The sequence below is a fragment of the Alternaria novae-zelandiae genome (assembly GCF_023758075.1).
Source record: "Alternaria novae-zelandiae strain BMP 2774 chromosome Unknown scaffold_7, whole genome shotgun sequence".
NCBI lineage: Eukaryota > Fungi > Ascomycota > Dothideomycetes > Pleosporales > Pleosporaceae > Alternaria > Alternaria novae-zelandiae.
The window spans coordinates 1,035,689-1,054,931 of NW_026056967.1; the positions used below are offsets into that span (position 1 = coordinate 1,035,689).

Below are 19,243 nucleotides of genomic sequence, written 5' to 3' on the forward strand. Positions count from 1 at the left end.
TAGATGTTTGGAGAGAGTGGTTCGGCGCATGTCATTAGTACTTAGCGGGGAGGAAGTGACGTCCAAGGTGAGATGCCGCACTGCACACCATATAGTGTATAAGAGGAAGTAACGACCCATAAACTTAGCTATCACGAAATCATCATCATCATCAACCATCACCTCTCAACGGCCGTTCCTTCTACATCCGAATACATCTTCCCAAACACCCTCAACGCACCCATCCAACCGCAACCATTTGTATCACAAGCGCCCTCGTGGCGTTGCTCGCCTGCTTTAGCGGCAAATCGTCATCGCACTCACGTTCACGCTCGCATTCATCCAAGTCGAGATCGAAATCCCAACCAAGACGAAGTTCAAGCAAGCGCTCTACGCGTTCGGGGCATCCGCATAGGAGTTCGAGAGATTATCCGCATCGTTCGCACGCTCCGAGACGGGTTTACTAGGTGGTTTGTCTTTCGGGGCTTGGGGATGGGCGGGGAATGTTGATTGATGGGACGGAGGGGCGGGTATGGTGTGTAGGGTTTGAATGTGCTGTACTTTGGTTAATTAAAAGTGGGAATCTGGGTGAGAGACATGAGCGCAGCACGAAGACATGTCATGGGCGAGCTGTTGTGACAGGCCAACGCAGATGCGAAAAGGGAACAACCTGAAAAGCAAGGATAATATCAACGTATGGGGGAGTCTGGTCGTGATACATTCCCACTTATCGCGAGAACGCGGGTCTTGGGCGTTCAGTAGACCTGTGTCATGTTTGCGCATCCATAAACTACCATCAAATATGTGTAGTGCACCTTCCCGTTTACCTTTACCCTCGCAGTTGCTTCCCATCACTCACCACTTACCACGCGCTAGCGCGGATCCCGAGCACCAACCGACTACAAACTGGCCTTGTCATCGACGTTGACTTCCACAACTCTTTACACCATACGATGGCGCGCCCCAACATCGAGAAGCGCGGTCGGAAGACTCCCACATCCAAGACGACAAGTAGAGTCGCAAAGCCCAGTATTTTTCGCGTCACCAGAAGTGAGACATTACGTCGGGCAGCCATGTAAGTATTTTCAAAGCCTTCTGACATTTGACATCAGCTGATGAGATGGTTTCTAGGGCTCTCCATAACAGCAACTCACCTCTCCTTCGCCTACCAGCAGAGATCCGGAACCAGATCTACGACTACGTTATAGGAGGCCAGAGCTACATGATTCATGAGACATCTGTGGAAAAACCATCCTACTATCTCATCCGAAAACTTGGCATGGGTCTTCATTGGCGTGAGCAGACAGCTCTCTCCCGAACCTGCCGCCAATTCCGCCATGACACAAGTTTACTTTTCTTCCAGAACAACATCTTCAGCCCCAACCATATCGAAAGTCCCTCAGCCATGAACAGATGGATGCATTCATTGCAGCCGCAACATGCAAATGCCATACAGACCATAATGTGGGGATTTTGGGGACTACGCAGCGACCTCGAGGATCTGAAGCTTCTCTTAGCTGAGTGGGTGAGAATCAAGGGGATTGGGCTATATTGCTACAGCATTTCAAGTGGGACAGTACCAACCCAAGAAGCCCTGAAGATTGCAGGTTTCGAGCCTGATGGAACGGTTGAAGCTGTGAAGGTTGGGCTCAGCATAGTGTGGTATGAGCGATCTTCACCAGCTCATCAGTAAGTGACTGTTGCGCCATTTTTTTCGCTATATCGGCTGACCTGAATGTTCAGACATGTCGCCTCACCATGTCACGCTTGCTAAGCTCGGTCAAGGACATCGGCATGTCCTATCGGTGGGGGTTGAATTCTACCCGGTGCCTTACCACCAGCGACGGACTCAAAGGCTTTAGTACCTTCTCAGCTAAAGCGACAATACTCCCAGTGGTTGGGTTACCTTGGAGAATCTGCTTGACTTTCTTCAGCTCTCATTTCTTTCTGCACAGCAGCAAAAGTCTTCAAATGATTACTATACCGATAGCACATACGATATGAAAGGCATTGAACTGCTTTCAATAACACTGATTCACATAATGCTTCCTTGTGTGATCTTTCCATATCTTCCACACAATCCGTCAACTTATCGTCTACCCCGATGGCTCAATAGTATTTATCCACAATGTCATAACCACGAGAAGATTGATCATCAACCCTTCGAAAGCCTCGAAGTGGCCCTTTGCTCTGCACTGACTTCGCTTCAAGCCACTTCTGCAGTATCACCAGCAGCCTCTCTTTATAGGCTGCCTCAAGTCGGTCAAACGTCTGCCATTTATGCTCCCGCAGTAGTTCCAGGTGAAGCAAGTCTGACCTTAATCGCATGTCAGTAAGAATACGTTACTGGAATCTTTCCGTTTGCTATAGCCCACTCACCAGTATATCCCAACCTCTACATTCTCCCCCTGTATAGCGCTACCTATCTCCTCAAAGCATTCTCGCAAAGGTATGTTTGTTTCGATACCACTCCATTCCCACTCTCTCATGGCTCTCATCTCCTCAGCCGTTGGTAGCATTTTTGAGAAGATCAAGTGATCGCGTGGTAGACACTCTAGCACATGCAAGCCCAGGTCGAGATGGGTAAGCGCCGGGAATTTCGCCAGAAGATTCGACGCGAACCATAATTTCGACTGCTCCACCATACCGTTTCTTTCGTCGAACAAACGGATAGAGTACAAAGGCAGCGAAAGCTTCCGTATAAGACACAGGTTATGTGCCCCAATCTTCAGCCAAAACGTCGTGAGGAGACTCTGGTAACCGTATTTCCCATGTGCGGGTATGAGATTGAAGCAGTAGAAGCCGAAGAAGTAAGTGCGCACCTCTTGTGAGATTTGGCGGCTGGTCAACATGAGACTCCAGAGGATGGGCCGCGCGGATGATTCGAGGGCTTGAAAGGTGCGGCGGTAGCAAAGGCGGATACCGACCGAGAGTGAATCAGGGTCGCGTTTGTTGAAGAGGTATCGGTAGATTTGCTGTCGGACTTCTAGGGGAAGCTTTCCGAAAGAAGATTGTGCGGGCTCAGTCAGAGGGGATGAGACAGTAGGGTTTGGTTTTATCGCAGATAGGGAAGTCGTGATGCCGTCTAGTGTTGCAGATGAGGAAGGCATGACTGAGAGATGTTGCCCGATGGCGCCGCAGTATTTTGAAGATGAATGCAGAGCGAGTTGAGGGACCAAGAAGGTAGATCTATAGTTGACTGCGTGTATTGTTGATGAGAGACTGCACCCGGGTAGATAAGTAGGCTGGGGGACTGTGCAAAGTCCAAACCGCAGCACCTCGTAGCGTACCTACGTAGATTTGCCACATGTACTCGCAGAGAAATGGCACTTCCATTCACTCGACCTGTCAGCGCTTGATAGAAAATATTCTAGCTCATCATTCTCTTCACGCGCTTGATAAGTCGCTACAGTCTTGCTGGCTTGTCGAATGCAAACAGCGACCTTCCCTTCTTCTCACCATCTTGCCAAACCCATCCGCTTTTACCAACAATCTCGACTGCACCACTGGCCATCTGTCGCAATGTACTTTCATCTCCATGGTTCGAGAGGAAACGTTTGTTGCTGCTCTTTAAGCGACCAATGATGTGACCTCGAAGCGGGCTGCCGTCTCGGTTGAACTCTACGGTGTAAGTTTCGACAATAGCCTCGCCCTCTGGGTCGAAAATGAGCTCAGGCGCAGGAACATCAGTAATCTGCGGCGGTAGAGGGTTCTCTATCGGATAGTTTCCTTCTCTTCTAGGCTCTTTTGACAATATGACGACGTACTGATAGCTCAGAACGCCGCCATTGCAGAGCACGAGTCCCTTTTTCCCTTTACCTTCTCTTATCTGCCGAGTCATCTCGGTGAGCGCATGCATGGAATAATTATTGCCAGCTCCGCCGAACGATGTCAGACCACCAAGTATCGTCAGTGGCTTTTGACGACCAACCACAGGTATTTCTAGATGCTGCGCCGCCATCTTAGGCACGATAGGGAAGCAGGAGTAAATGTCAATGATGTCCATCTCTTCCCTGGTAGCACCAGAAACTTCCAAGCTCGCATCGATAGAGCGCGATATGCTCGGCGAGGAATAGAAGTTTGGTCGTTTCCAGAACTCATCGGCGTCCTTCGTTCCCGCGCCGCCAAGCGGATAAACCCATTTCGACTCGGGAACACCTAACTTTTTGGCGAATGAAGTCGATGTAAGGATGACTGCAGAGGCAAGATTAACCGTGTTGAAGGCGTTCATAAGCAGGGGATCTGCGCGCATGATGTAAGCGTACGTTCCTAATGCGGAAAGAGGAGAGACCCACAAGGATAGCATATCATCCTGTTCTTCTTCCCAACAGTCTTGATGTCTTCTTCACTACTTGAAGTTCCTTGATTCCATGCGTACTCATTATTCTTTGCGACGTCTGCAAATTCAGCATACAGCTTTGCACTCTCTTCGTGGTTTGCCTTCAGCGTCTGCCCGCGATGCGCACGAAACGCGTTTTCGTAAAGTGGGTAGACATGTATTGGCGCACCAATCTTGTGAATAGCTCCGAGGTCTTTGCGAGAGTCAGTAGAAGAAAGGGTTTGCCAAAGAGAAGAAACCGCACTATTTCCTAGGTCGCGACCTGTTGGTGTGAAGACCGAATCTACGGCTTCGGACGGAGCTGTCCAGCCTGGTGGTGGAAGCTTCTTTGCAGCTGCGCATGCGGATACTGGTACAGTTAGTGATGAGTGGAGACGGCGGAAAGGCATGCGGTACGTACACGAAGCTAATGCTTCGCCTCCAGTTACAATCGCGACTTTGCAGAGGCCTTTTGCAATCCTCTTAGCGGCCTCATCGAAGAGCTTTCCTGGTTTGTCGCCTCCATGTTCGGAATATCTCTTCCATTTTAGACTCTGATCAACGCCCAGCTTCTCTGCCAAAAGCCCGGGTAGATCTGGATACGGCCAAGTCCACGTCTTGACGACATCGATGCTGTCGATTGCAGACTGCAAATCGGTCTTCGAAAGAGATGCAGTGTCGCTGATGGCTTTCTGGATGGCTTCTAGCATCAATGTTGCCGGCTCCTTCGCATCCGCGATGGCGGTGGAGCGATTCTTGATGTCGCCCACGCCGATGATCACGGGGGTATTGGTAGACGTCATGTCGTATTATGGAATTCACTGTAAGACGGCGCAGTTTGATCCCTTGGTTGCGAGATGCAGATTTATCTATGTCACGCACTCTGTGATTGAAGGCATGCCTTCCATTGCGTGTCGGCGAGTCATGGTTGACGTGAGGAGTCGGATTTGCCGAGGTACAAACGACGCGAACCACTGCGGCACGCGCCGCTCATGTCGCCGACGCGTAAGTTCCGGTCATTGCGATTGATGCATGATCTGCAGCAGTCCTCCAGTCTCTCCATGCAGCGTATAACAATACGACAAAAGCCTGTCCCTCCGGATTGATGCCGCTGAGTGGCGTCCGCTGACCCTCCTTCAGTGAGTTGACCACAGGTGCCGCAACACCAGTTTCCTCATCTAGATGGTCACTGACAGACTCCAACTTACGCGTCGCCCATCCTACATACCGTTCTCCGAATGTGCCAGGCTCGAGGACCGCCATCCTGAAGACCGTAGCTGCCATTAACGCTGTCCCAGCAACCTCTGCAAACCATGTCTCGTCATCGAGATAGTTACGCAACAGGCCGGATGCATCAGTATCAGCATCTATCGTGCCGTCAAGAATGCCTTTGGTCATATCTAGTAGCATCTCCTGCTCATCAGCGGTTTCCAGTTCATATTGAGATTTGCGCAATGTTGCTAGGACCCTAGTCATCCCAGCTGCAGCCCAGGCATTGCTCGTACACCACGCGCCGTCATCGCTCTTTACGCTGCCTGTGCCCTCGGCATTGGCGATGTGTCGCCAATACCCTTTCGACGTGCCCAGCACCTCGCAGTATAGCCGGCACTGCTGTACGCTCTCTTTCACCATGCCTGTATCTGAGGTGACGACACCGTGGTATGCAAGAGCAGGCGGCACCATGTAGATGAAGTCTGCCCACAAAGAAGGGTACGCATCACGATGCGAAATTGCGCCGTTGGTGTACCTGGGCGTGGTGGCGAGCAGGTCGTGCAGCTGGCGATCTACAGCGGAAAGGTAAGGATTGTCAGGCGCTTGGGAGGTTGTTGATTTGTAGAGCAACAACGCGGGAATGCAAAGAGATGTTGGATCGGACGACGAACCTAGTCGCTATCGTTAGGATACGTTCTTCGCGACCAGTATCAGATGGCTTACCATTGCCGTCACACAATCTCGTGCTATTCGTCTGTATGAACGGCCTCACATATTCCAGTGCTTTTACATCCTCAGCCTGTAACTCCGGTATCTCGCCCCCCGGAAATGGGTCATGAAAGATGCTGTAATGAGGATCTCTGTACTCGAGTAGCGCTTCAAATACGGTGCCGTACTCCCAGCTATGCGACGCAGTTTCCCGCGCTTTCGATAGCACTTTGTCGATCACAACCTGCGAAATCATATCGCGAACTTCTCGATTGATGCTTTATGCCGGTCCCTAGAGTCGATGGGGATTGTAGATTCGAAGCGCGTGCATACACGTCTGCGGTATGACGTTCGCGACGCGCGCATATGGTGTCATCTCCGCGCCTTCGCTTCCTGCCGCGGGCATGTGCAGAAAGCTTGGTGAGGGGTTATTGTTCCTTCCAAGCACCCTCGAAGCTTGACCAAACCAACTCGACAGGTCCACGCGAACGAGTCAGCTTACGTATTGAGATATAATCGACTGTAGAGGATATTGGGCCGCTGTAAGCTTACACGAACAAGCATAGAAATCGCCCTGTGCGATGTCATGGGTTATATGTACTCAAAGAGAGAGATGAGTGTGCACCAAGAGTGCATGTTGTATGTTGCTACCTGCCTTCACAAGGGTATGCGGGTGGACTGAATGGTATCAGGAGACCCACATGTTGGTGTGCGCAGGATTGCAGGACCAGCCGTGTCGACTGGGGCGGACGCCCGCGCAGTGTTACCGCACTGATATTTACCGAAGCTGACAGCCAGCTTTTTCTTGAAGGTCGGCAAGTAAGTAAGTACTAGGATGAGATGCGAAAGGGTTCCTTCACTCAGAAATCCGAGTACATGCTAAAGCTGCTAGATTGATGTCTGGTATGACAGTGGGTCGCGCCATCATGGCCCTACGGATGATGTACCCACAAGAGACCCGCAGTGAGCATCCTCGAAGCGACATCCAAGCTTCTGAGATCCTGCCTGGGTGAAAGTGTTACGTTTGAAAACCTCAATGGTACGAATGCTGAAGATAACAGTAGCACATGATGATAACAAGGGAGGCCTAATAGTATTGCGGTTGAATGTCAAGATTTTCTAAGCGAATAGGTACCAACATGTCGAGCTACTGCGTCTATTCCTATACGGCGCATACAGTCTTGGTTGGTTTCATCGGAGACTTGTCCGGTGGGACCAAATAACAGCGCCGCCGGATGAAGCACGAACCGCCATCCCCGCGATCTCCAGGTTTTGCAGTTAACTGTCAGTCAGTGCACTCTCCATGCGCCCCATGATCAGCTCCATTTCTACCCAGACCCAGCTCGCAAACCAGCGGCGGGTACCTCGAGCGCTAAGGCTTCTAAGCATATCTCCAAAAGCTTGTCCGGGCTCTGGACACGCCCAGTTTGAGCCTCATGCACACAATATGCACGGTTTACGTCGGCTCAGTTCTTATCACCTCACTCCGCACGTAGGGCGCGTCTTAAAACCCCAACAGATGAACAGTGCCCGTGGCGCAAGGAAGTAAAACCGAAGGAATGCGCGCCGCTCAGAGGGGACGTCATCATACGAGTAAAGTAACGGGCTGCAACCATCACAGCGCTCGAGGTATTTTTCCCCGCATTTCCTACCGGTAGTTTGCACTAGCCAACGATAATTGGTTCCCAGAACCCGTTCTGACAAGGGTCTGGGCTACGATCGTCCCATACGTTCGATAAGGACTTGGCCACCGAAGCCGTACCATGTTTGGGTAGGTCCGAACCGCGAACGTGGAATAATCCTCCTCTCGCGCCGGCCCATACACCACATTTGTTACAAAATCTGTTATCACGGCCGGCGCATTTCACAGCCGCCTTTGGCATTCCATCTATATAACCACTAGGTATCCCCCTAAGGCGAAAGCAAGATTGGTACCGCCGACCAAGCCTTCCTTCTGTCTCGTGTTAACCATGCCCAACCACCACATGGCCGACGAGAAGCCTGAGGCTGTGCCGTATGGCTACGACGAGAGTCAAGTTGGCTTTGAGGAGCCGTTTGTTCATGGCGCCGCTACTGTTGGTGGTGAGACTGGACGAGGAGGAGACACACATCGTGGACTGAAGAGTCGACACATCCAGTTTCTGTAAGTCCGCATTCTCTTGGGTCGCTGAACCAATCGCTAACACCTTGCCAGTGCGCTCGGTGGTGCTATCGGAACTGGTCTCTTCATTGGATCTGGATCTATCCTTGCTTTGGTCGGCCCTGCTCCCTTATTCATGGCCTATCTCAGTATGATGCTTGTTGTTTACAACGTCATGAACAACTTGGCTGAAATCGTCACTTACCTTCCCATGCGCGGTATTACTATCCCTTATTTCATCAAGCGATTCGTAGACCCGAGCCTCGCATTCGCCGCTGGTTGGAATTACTGGTACGCCTACGCGATTTTAGTGGCCGCTGAAGCTACAGCCGGAGCCATTCTTGTGGAGTACTGGGAGACGCCTGTCCACAATGCTGTCTGGATCACCATCTTCCTGGTCGTGGTTTTATTCCTCAACATCGTCGCAGTGGAGGTTTTCGGAGAAGCCGAGTTTTGGTTCGCTTCTATCAAGTTTATCACCATTATCGGTCTCGTCATTCTCGGCTTTGTGATCATGCTAGGTGGCAGCCCAAACGACCAAGGCCGGCTCGGGTTCAGGTACTGGAACAATCCCGGAGCTTTCAAACCGTACATCGTGGAAGGGAACTCCGGGCGCTTCCTGGCTTATTGGACTGCGTTCGTCCGTGCTGGATTTGCTTTCATCACTTCGCCTGAATTGATTGCGCTCGCTGCCGGAGAGACTATTGCCCCGCGCCGAAACATCCCCAAGGCTGCTGGCCGATTCGTTTACCGTCTCGCCATCTTTTATGGTCTGGGAAGCTTTATCATCGGTGTCATTGTCCCATCAGACGATGATCGCCTCCTCAGCAAGAGCTCCAACGCTTCCGCTTCTCCCTTCGTCATTGGTATTCAGCGTGCGGGAATCGTAGGTCTGAACCACGTCGTTAACGCGGCCGTCTTGACATCAGCGTGGTCTGCCGGAAACGCTTTCTTGTTCTCTGGATCCCGTGTCTTGTATGGTATGGCTCTCAACGGAGAAGCGCCTAAGATCTTCGGCAGGACCAGCAAGAAAGGTGTACCATATGTTGCTGTTCTCGCTACATGGGCCATTGGACTCCTCGCGTACCTGAATGTCTCCAGCACTGGTGCCCAGGTCTTCTTGTGGTTCTCCAACATCTCCACCATTTCTGGATTCATTGCCTGGATCGTGGTCATGATCACATACATCCGCTTCCGCAAAGCCATGATCTTCCACAACTTGCTCGAAACTCTACCCTACCGCACACCGTTCCAGCCATATCTTACATACTTTATCCTCGGCGTAGTGTCGCTCCTGACTCTGACCAACGGTTTCCAGGTCTTTGTGCCTGCGAACTGGGCCGTGTCCGACTTCCTTGCCGCTTATATCACCATTCCAATCTTCATCGTACTTTATGCTGGCCACAAGATCTACTTCAGGACGCCCTTTGCGATCAAGGTCGAGCACATTGATGTTATAACGGGTGTGCGAGAGATGAACGAGTTATGCAAGGACGATATCACCGGTGCACCTGTGCCGAAGAACGTTATGCAGAAGATCTGGTACTGGATTGCTTAGTATCGCACCAAAGAGCAGTTTTGAACGATTTAATGTGTCTACTTCAAGGTCTTTTGCTCCGTAGATACCATCAATCAACGAGATCATGTTAGTTGATCTTTCGAGTCAATGCCACCCGGGTAGTTCACGATTTCGTCCCTTGATGCGAACACAGGAAAGAGTAAACTTCCGTCTTGCGTGCAAAAGCAACCACGATGACGTGTGAGGAAAAGGTTGGCCAACCACATCGTGCATGCGAAGAGTGCGGCTGAGCACCCCGCCAAGGCTCAGCCTGATCCAACTTGACGGCCTCTACTTCCTTCTTAGACTTCTGACACATTATCGAACCCCACTACCGTCGATTACTGTGCGCGTCCCGTTGTTCACCGGTCGACGCACACCTAGATATCGGGGTCATCATGATTTGGTACTGGGAGCAAGGCAAGCTCATTTCCACTCGTGCAAGGCTGGAATAGGTATACTTACACAACTTGCAGATTCGCCCTCCCAAGAGGTATCATGGCAGAGCGCTTTTTGGTCCTTGCTTCCTCTCGCTTTGAGCTGTATGACCCAGCCATCTGGCCAAGTGTTACAGTACCCACATCAGTTGCGGACCTATCTTCGGAGCTCTCCGATCATCTGCGCATTTGATGCGTTGGCACAACTCATTCGCTTTTCGGTATATCTGCTCTCGGGATACTATACTTCGCCACTGGATGCTGCCACTAGAGCGATGCGTGTGCGAACGCGGCCGCTGCGGGACTCTGGACCTCAAGAAGGATTCCAGACCCTCGAAACCCTGACCAGTGTTAGATGGCTCATCTTTGTTATCGGAACCCTCACTCAGGCTGTCAAGCTCATGGCTACAAGCGGGTTGTACTGGACGAAAGCATGGGGTGGTCTCTTTCTAGCCAGCTTCGGAGTCATGGAATGCTTCATCGTAGCTGCATCTTTCCGGCAACCACCGACTTCAGGCTCATACACACTATTAGCAGAAGAGGATGAAACGAATCATGCTCTTAGACCGAGGTGGATGAGGGATGCGCGATATACTTTGGAGCGCAATCTGGATCTTTTTGAGTTGTTTTGGGGCTATCTCGCTCTCGCCTTACATTGCCTCTTCCTCGGCTGGGCATCTTACGTACTTCTTCACCCATTCATCGACTTCACTGGTCTGCTGAAGGACGAAACCGACAACTCTTTGTATTCTGTTACCCTAGTAGTATGGATTCCAGTCATCTACTTGGCAACCCTGGCCTATATGTGTGGAGCATGGATCTGGCTAGCTCTTTGGGGTAGTGGAGATCCCCTCGCCAAAATCATTGGTACCATCATTGGCCTTCTTCTGCTGACAGCGTTCCCTGTGGGGTTAGTCACGCTGTTCACCCTGGTTGAAAAGGAACAAGTTCTTGAGCTCTTGACGGGTTGGGCTATCACGATTCTGGCCTGCATTGGCGCTGTGGGTATATCGTGGGTTCTTGGGGAAATTCTTGCCTTAGATGATTTCATTAGGTACAAGGTTCTGCTAGTTGATCGCGAAGAGGAAAAGGGCATGGAAAAAACACGATGGTCGATTGCGGCATGGTCGATACTTGGAGGCACTTTCTCGCTAGCCATTTGCTATTACGCCTTTCGGTATGATCCGAAAGGTACGCATAAGCCAGAATGGACGAATTTCTTTGGGTGAATACCCAACGAGATTCGTCACGAGTTGGCGTCTGAACAGTCAACCAATAGCAGAACGAAGCTGGTGGCATTCAATCCGGGGAATCTTGACAGCAGCGTGGAACGGAAACACCGCAGCTTATGGTTGTGGATTTGTGGTACTGTTCCAAGCTCCTAAAGTCACTGTTGTAGTTTTTTGTGTCGCAACGTAAAGTCAGGCGCGAACACAGCTTCTGAATGGGGCATAATTGAGAGTACTCGTTCTCTTCTGCGAGACCAATATTTGAGCGTTTAACAAATAGTCGCAGTAACGATAGAAGAGGCTACAATTGTAGATGAGGTTTTCAATCAGCCTCGATTTTCAACGGATTGACACTGACGAGGCTGAAAGCTCCAGCATACAGGCGGTGTAGGCTTCCATACCCACCAATGTTGCTTGAACAACAACGAAGACCCAAGACTCATGGATGATCAGTTGATGGGGGGCTGGTATGAGATTTTATTCGGCTTCTAATTGTGTAATGGTTGTCTTCGCTGTCTGTGAAGGCCAAAGGATCTGTTCGAGCTGCAGACCTGGGCGCTTGCCATCTGCGTTGGCATCTTGGTGGTGGCAACATCATCGCAAAAATAGCTAGGCGCAGAGCTTTGGATGCTGTTGACGTAGAAACCTGGACACCGCCTCGTAAGAAGGTAATGTCGTAACCGTACTGCTTCGATAGACGCAGCCCATCGTGACCCATGGAACGCCATTGTCGCACAGCGTATGCTGCTGCGAGGCAGAGTCATCTGATACCGCGAAAGCGCGTCAGCGGCACACAAGAAAAGTCGAACCGGGGCCATTCTGTCTCTGTTGGAAGAGTCTGTTGCGCAGCAATCCGAGATGGAATTGTGCTTGTCGCCTCACTTTCATTCGCGCGCTCTCCGTGGGCCGCTCCCGAAGCAACAACGGTCCGAGGTTGTAATGAACAAGTCGCGGGTTCGAGAGCGTAGATGGCGACTCTCGACGGCGGGGCTGTCGAAGTTTGGCGGTCTTTGGCCCCAAGGTTCGCTTGCCAGCTAGCAGGAGCACTAAAGTCAAGAGCTTCAGCGCTGCTTCCCTACAGCTGTCTACTCCAATTTTCGACGATATTTTTGATGCTGCAACCGATGCCACGCGGTGTGTTCGGTACGGGTCCTAAGGTCGGGTCAGCCATCGTAGGGTGCAACGATCAGCTTCCAGAGGATATTCTCTCAGCATGCATGTCCGCACACCATCCCACGACCCCGGTCGGCTCTTTTTGCGGATCAGCATAGCCTGCAAGACCACGAAGACTTGCGTTTGGGGTAACCATCAAAGCTCATGGACGTCGACCGCAGCCAGGTGTGGACCCTATTGGAGGACACATCTTCCTATTCCGTCACCTTCGAGCCTATCGCAGTGTCCAGAGTCGTATGTCCGGTGAGCAGTCGCATATCTCCGATTGGCATGGTCTCAGAGGTGGCCTCAAGCGGTGTAATCGCATACTAGGCGCGGCGCCTATGACTCGAACTATCGAGCCCTGTCTATGCATGTTCTGCGTCTTGTCGCGACAGTATGGTGTTGTGGTTTTGCCTGCCAGCTCATATGAGGCTCGCGCGAAGAGAAGAATGCTGACCGGTCGACGGAATATGTTGCTATCGACCAGGCTGTTGGGTGACTAGGTCTCTTCTTGAGCTGTTCTTATACCTTAATGTCCTCCCCTTAGGGTGCAGGTAAGTCCCATTGACTACGGCTTTCTTCTCTTGCTTTCCCAACCTTCCGCTGTTTTCTTAGATCACTTTTGCCACTTGTAATGGCTGTCGAACTCAACCTGCGCGCTCGGGATGCACCTTCCACAAGAGAACGTATCATGTCTTTACGCGAGCACAGTCAACTGTTCGAACTATCGGCCGACTATCCACAGGCTGTTATACACCAAAGATTTCGGGAACAGTGGGCACGCGTCATACCATATACGGAAAGCAAAGTTCATCGATGCCTGCGAGCCGCTGATGCATCCCTCCAACAGGGTTTGTCGCCGGGCGATGTTGTTCAGGAGGACACTGATCCAGCGGAATCTGGATTCACGAGATCAATGGATGCCCTGACCGAGAGCTTGTTACTCCACTGCATGTAATGCCCATCACCTATGTGCAAGCAGTAGCTGACGATTGTGGTAGCCCAGGTCGTCGAGGGTTTCCGGAAGATGAGCATGGCTCCTTCGCCTTCGAAGGCCGATTTGGATTTGTATCGCATCTATAATGGCGGTAGTGGACGCGCCGCCAACGGGGAACTTGCTTCGCTATACGGCGACAGAGGTCAGCCTATACCGAGTGACTTGGCCACAGCCGATGGCGACGACCTCGAGCCGATGGCGCAGCTTATTCGAGATCGGCTTATGAACCCGGTGATACAGTGTATTGTTCGGCCTTCGAAAGCTCTGTTGCATGTACTGCCCATGCATAGAAGAGAGCTACCACCCACTGGGATCGATGTGGAGTACGTCGAAGGGAAGGTCGTATCAGCTATCGCAAATGCCTGTGTGCATGTGTTGGCCACTTTGGTCCTAATTGCCCCGATTGCGATATTTACTGTCGTTGAGGAGCAAACATTGCGAATCGTCGTCATGCCTTTGTTCTGTCTGCTTCTCACCGCGTCAGCGCAGCTAATGGGCCCTCGATCAATGCCTCTTTTCACACTGGTGACCGGGTAAGTAAACAAACCCTCCTTCCCTTCACCTACTGACAGAGCTGTAGATATTTCCAGGCGATGGTGGTGTTCGTGACTATCACGAATGAGCGGCAAGTCACTCAGTAAGCGATGGATTGTGTTGTTGGAGTGTAGTGTCGTCTAATCAGCTCGGAATGGAAGCCTGTGCCCTCTTCACCGCCAATTGCAGATCAGGTGCTAAGACCAAATGGGAACAGTGCGTTTCGAGTCATGCGTCTAGCGATTCATCCTGAACATCCATGATGGATGCCTCAAGGTAATGGTACCCGCGACGATGGTCCAGCCAAACGTTTGTACATCAGTGTTGCTTGCGTTCTCCCCAAGTACGCCCATTCGATATAGCATGGTGATGTTTCAAATCTTGAGGAAGCAATTGCGCCAGTAACTAGACGTAGATTCTCTCCGACTACGAGGTCAGATGCGACAGCTCGCCTCTCTCAACGGTACGAGAGTACGTGACGAGAAAGCGTCTTGAGGTACGCTTCAGGTCGAGCTCATTAAGGGGATATTAGCACAAACAGTACCTAGGTAGAGTACAGGCGCGCGCACTGGACTTGTTAGGAGCGCATGCTTTAATGACTTTCACAGCGCCGCCTCTAAGTACGGAAGATCGGATCACACACGTGAGGCTGGGTTCTGTTTCAGTCACATCTCCCCTCCCCCCTCAGCCACAAACAATCGCTTAGGGCCGCACCGCTACAAAATTATCATCTACCCACTGGTCTGTATTCGGTCTCCTAACAGGTGCCTCCATCACCCGACTTGCATCTTCTCCGAGCTATACCTGCCCAGCATCGAGACACGGCACGACGTATTCTACTCGTTGTTTATCATGGCTCCCCCGTCTAGAAAACTCATCACGGCGGAGGGCATCAAGATGCATGGTCAGATTCACCATGGCACCAGTTGGACGTCTTCAACAAGCTGACTATGGTACAGAGCGACGCGCCGCCGCTGCAACCACCACTCCAAGTCAGACCAATACTGATTCCCCGCCTGCCAACAGCGACAGAAGACACGAGACCCCCCAACCAACGAAACCAAAGCACCAAAGTGACCGCCCAGGCACGGAACGCGTCGATCGAGCCAGCAGATAATAACACGCGCTTCAACAACATCACGAAACTTCATTGTCCAGATCCGCAGCTCACAACCTCGTCCCTGGAATCTATTCACAGCGGACTCGAAAACTACGGTCGTAACCAAGGGGACGCAAAGTAATGAGATGAGATCACGCGAGAGCTGAGTCTCTCATTGCGCATAAGCGTCGAACCAACACATCATCTATAGCTATGTATTTAGCAATCAAGCCTTGAATCCAATAGCAAGAGCACGTCTTTTTTTGAAGCGGAGCATTGCCTGAATGCCAGTGCGCCATCGTGATGCCTACTGTACGCGTACATTTGCAGCAAGCATATACATGCTGTTGATTGGACGCTCTACCAACTCTATGTTGTTTGATGTCAATGTGTGTGTACACAATTCATGGGTCGATCATGACAGGATGCCACGCGTGTGTCCATGTAGCCACGGTTGATTGCCTTCCAGCTTTGTTGTGTCGACCGCAAGCACTGCATTGTGATATGGTAGAGGATGAGGTCTAGTAATCTCACATTCCATACACAGACGCCATTAGCGCAATGTGGTACCGTAACCTGTCGGGCTTGGTAAAGAAAAAGCTCTCCACTCCACTGTAGATGCGTACATCCTTCGGCAATACATCAGTATACCACCCCTGGCCACGCGTGTATCCCAACTCTCGAGCTAAAGATAGCTCTAAGCCTCCGCCATGATCCCAACTGCTACGTTTGTGTATGTGATGCTTCGGTGCATCGTTTTCGGGCCGGTCCTGAAGAGGCAGGTGGATTCGCGTGGAGTAGGAGGTCGCTTGCCGATGGCTCGAATACGTGCTACTAGGTCTCGGATAAATGAAAGCTGTGTGATCACCTACATGCATAATATATTAGCCCTAGGCAATTCAAGAAGCGGGTGAACGGAACAGAAGGTGGTATAAATACGCGATCCTCATTCACCGAAAGGACCTCAGGAGTGTAGCTTCGGACTTCTCTACGCCTTGGCAAGGATCCAGCGTGTACGTAGTATCGTCTTTCCAGTATTCATATTGCGCGTCGCGTATACGAGATGTGTCTAGGCGTGTTCCCCGCGCGAGTAGGAGCTCCAGTCGTCGTCGACGCGCGAGATCGTCCAAAAAGAGGGCTCGGGAAGAGAAAAACGCGAAGAATGTGTCAAAAGAGGTGGAAAGATGAGGGAAGGTGCCAGTTTTCTAGAGGATTTCAAAGGTTTAGTTGTCGAGATATGCAGCTTCAGGAGATGGAGAAGCACTGACCCTAGGCAGGTCTGCCAAGCAATGAAGGACCTCCGAACGGCGAGAAATATCCGCAGCAACCACAGGCCTATCGCTATCCAACCCCTGTAGATTTGGTCAATGAGAGGTTTTGGATGTCCTTGAGATCGGCCGTGGAGTGCAATCTGTAGAAACGACAACATCGGACGGTATCATTATAAGGTGTGGCTGGTCTACTCGCATCATCGAAGCAATTCCCTTAAGCAGTAAACAGCCAGTCACTCGACGGTCAAAGAACACGAAACTTCACACGATTGATGTCATTATCATGCTTATGTATTGTCTAGTTGCAAACTCCTCATGGACCTTGTAGATCGTACGCAAGTCCATCACTAGCGATTCAACCCAGACTCTTATCCACAGCTTCGTAGGAGTCGAAGTAGCTGAGCGACAGAGTCTGCCAAAAGATTCGTCCGTGTTCCCCTGCGCGAGCCGAATGTCTCCAGATAGCGAGGACTAGCAAATGTATCCGAGCCCTCGATGCGCATGCTGGCTGTGGCACGGAAATGAGCAACAACCAGCTGCGACCATGCTAGACTTGATACGTTTTGCTAGTATCTGCCATTGCGCTCCCTGTTATATCTTTACCTCTCGTTGTAATACCTTCCACTCGCCCCTATGCCCACTTTCATTGCAACCTCACAGCGCGCGCCCAAGCATCCAGCTGATGTGCGGTTGAGATAAGCATTCCTAGCAGGTTGTAGGAGCTGAACGGTGGATGGACGGGCGCTGTTAAGCGGGGCGCATGTAAATTGAATTGGAGGGCGGCATGCTGCTGCAATTGGTACGTTTGGAGTCGGTGTCGTTGTGCACTTAGCGTCGAAGGCGTTCAATGGCTGCAAGAGGAACATGCTCGAAATTGCTTTAGGCGATAAGCCACATCTGCAGCCACGAGATGTCGGAGCCAGGTTACGAGAGTGGAGGTTATCGGGTTGGGGGTGGGATTGGTCACGACCGTCTCCAAAAGCCTGAGGGTCGTACTGTGAGATTGCGCTTGTGTATCTAGGTGCTTTCAGTGAATGCAAGTTAAAATCTGCTTCGGATACCGTTCTCCATCCATGTGAGATGAGTGTATGCGCGATGTGCGTGCAAGGATAACCATGCAACCTTCGCACGCCAGTCGAGTAGCGAGCTGTCGCCAATCACTACCTCCTTACCATGTCCGAAGGTGACCACGATCAACGGCGTGGATTTCGCGCATACTTTCCCCTTGTATGAGCCAGCGAGCAAGAATCTTTGGGGTTAAAGATCTAGCTTACTGACGCTGCTGTCCCCTTCGCATTGTCTCTCGGTATGCATACAGTGATGTGAACGGACTCGCTATGCGATGCCCGTAGGTACTGTTTGCTCTACACCTTCATCTGTTCCTCCCCTGCGGCACAGCACGGGAAGGAAGGGTGCCGCCAGGGAAAACAATCCTAACGGTACGGAGATCTCAAGCATGCATGGGCATGTGAACCGCAGGCGCTTCTATATTCGCCGTCTACTCGGTACCGTTGCGTGGGGAAGATCGTGAGGTTCGTTGAGTGCCACCGCGTTAACGTGATTGGCAAGGTTATCGGGCGCGTTTGCAGGAATTTCGGCAGTTGCGTAGGAGGGACGGGTACCTGGCTCTCGTAAAGTGTAGCTTGTAAGGAATACGGTCGCTTAATCGTGGATACCAGCATTAGCTTTCTTCTCCGAGAGGTGGTCGTATCTGAGTAGGATGATGGGTCAGCTCGTGTTTTGGAGATGATCGGGCGTACCTTTGTCAACAGCAGAGTGTGAGCTCTACTTAATAATCGTAGGGAGCTGGAAAAGCTTTGTACAGCTGTGACGAGACCGCGAACGAAAACGTCGATTGTCTGACGGGTGCGACGTCGTAGCATAGACGACGATGAATCGAACGCGTCGTGAGCGCGCGAAAGAGACTTTCGTCGCGCCTTCTAGACTCATGACAGACCATCGCCGAACTGTCTACGCACCTTGTAATCACCCCCGGCTAGCCCCCGGTGGCCACAGGCGTCCAGTGCGGCGGGAATTTGCGCCCAGACACTCCCCAGGTCCTGCCTCCGCCCCCAAGCAAATGCGGGCGGCCTGAAGGTCCAGATAACATTCAAAGGAAGGGATTCGTGAGAACATGAAGATACCGAGATCTTGTCTTCTGGTATGCCTGGTGCCGATGAAGACTTCGACAATGCCTTCATCCTCTGATGGCGTAATGACCCCAAGGCGGGGGCCAAAAACTTCGCACCGACCAAACGCATGGCCCGCCTCTTCCTCGCGGGCGGCACCAGGTGGAGGATCTGCGCCACCCCTGTCTAATCTTTCAGACATTGCGCCTCCGAATCCTCCAACCTCGAACCCTTCTAGGCGGCGTAGCGGACCTTTTTGCAGGCCTGTCAAGCGAGATTGGAGGTGTGAGCGGCACGCATCGTCATCCGACACGAAATTGAAGAAAGGAGAGGCAAAAGTGGACGACAGCATCCTCTCATATTTTCTCAGGTTTCTGTGAAACGTTGAAGTCCATTGGCTCTGCAGCATCAACAACTGTACTTATCCGAACCGAGTTGCGAAACAGTAGATCAAATCCCCCAGTACATTGTCGGCCA

The 19,243-nt window shown here is 51.5% G+C and overlaps 3 protein-coding genes across 3 annotated transcripts; 1 reads left to right on the forward strand and 2 right to left on the reverse strand.

Annotated features, from left to right (window-relative positions):
- Positions 1 to 3,385: 3,385 nt before the first annotated feature.
- Positions 3,386 to 4,231, reverse strand: J4E88_004356 (uncharacterized protein; the record flags this gene model as incomplete). Its single annotated transcript, XM_049398002.1, has 1 exon — positions 3,386 to 4,231. One exon carries the CDS (start codon positions 4,229 to 4,231, stop codon positions 3,386 to 3,388), a length of 846 nt encoding a protein of 281 aa, XP_049256447.1.
- A 1,056-nt stretch (positions 4,232 to 5,287) lies between these two features.
- Positions 5,288 to 5,980, reverse strand: J4E88_004357 (uncharacterized protein; the record flags this gene model as incomplete). The annotated part of the gene is made up of 1 exon (XM_049398003.1): positions 5,288 to 5,980. One exon carries the CDS (start codon positions 5,978 to 5,980, stop codon positions 5,288 to 5,290), a length of 693 nt encoding a protein of 230 aa, XP_049256448.1.
- A 2,222-nt stretch (positions 5,981 to 8,202) lies between these two features.
- On the forward strand, positions 8,203 to 9,915 carry J4E88_004358 (uncharacterized protein; the record flags this gene model as incomplete). The annotated part of the gene is made up of 2 exons (XM_049398004.1): positions 8,203 to 8,360; positions 8,412 to 9,915. 2 exons carry the CDS (start codon positions 8,203 to 8,205, stop codon positions 9,913 to 9,915), a joined length of 1,662 nt encoding a protein of 553 aa, XP_049256449.1.
- Positions 9,916 to 19,243: the final 9,328 nt, after the last annotated feature.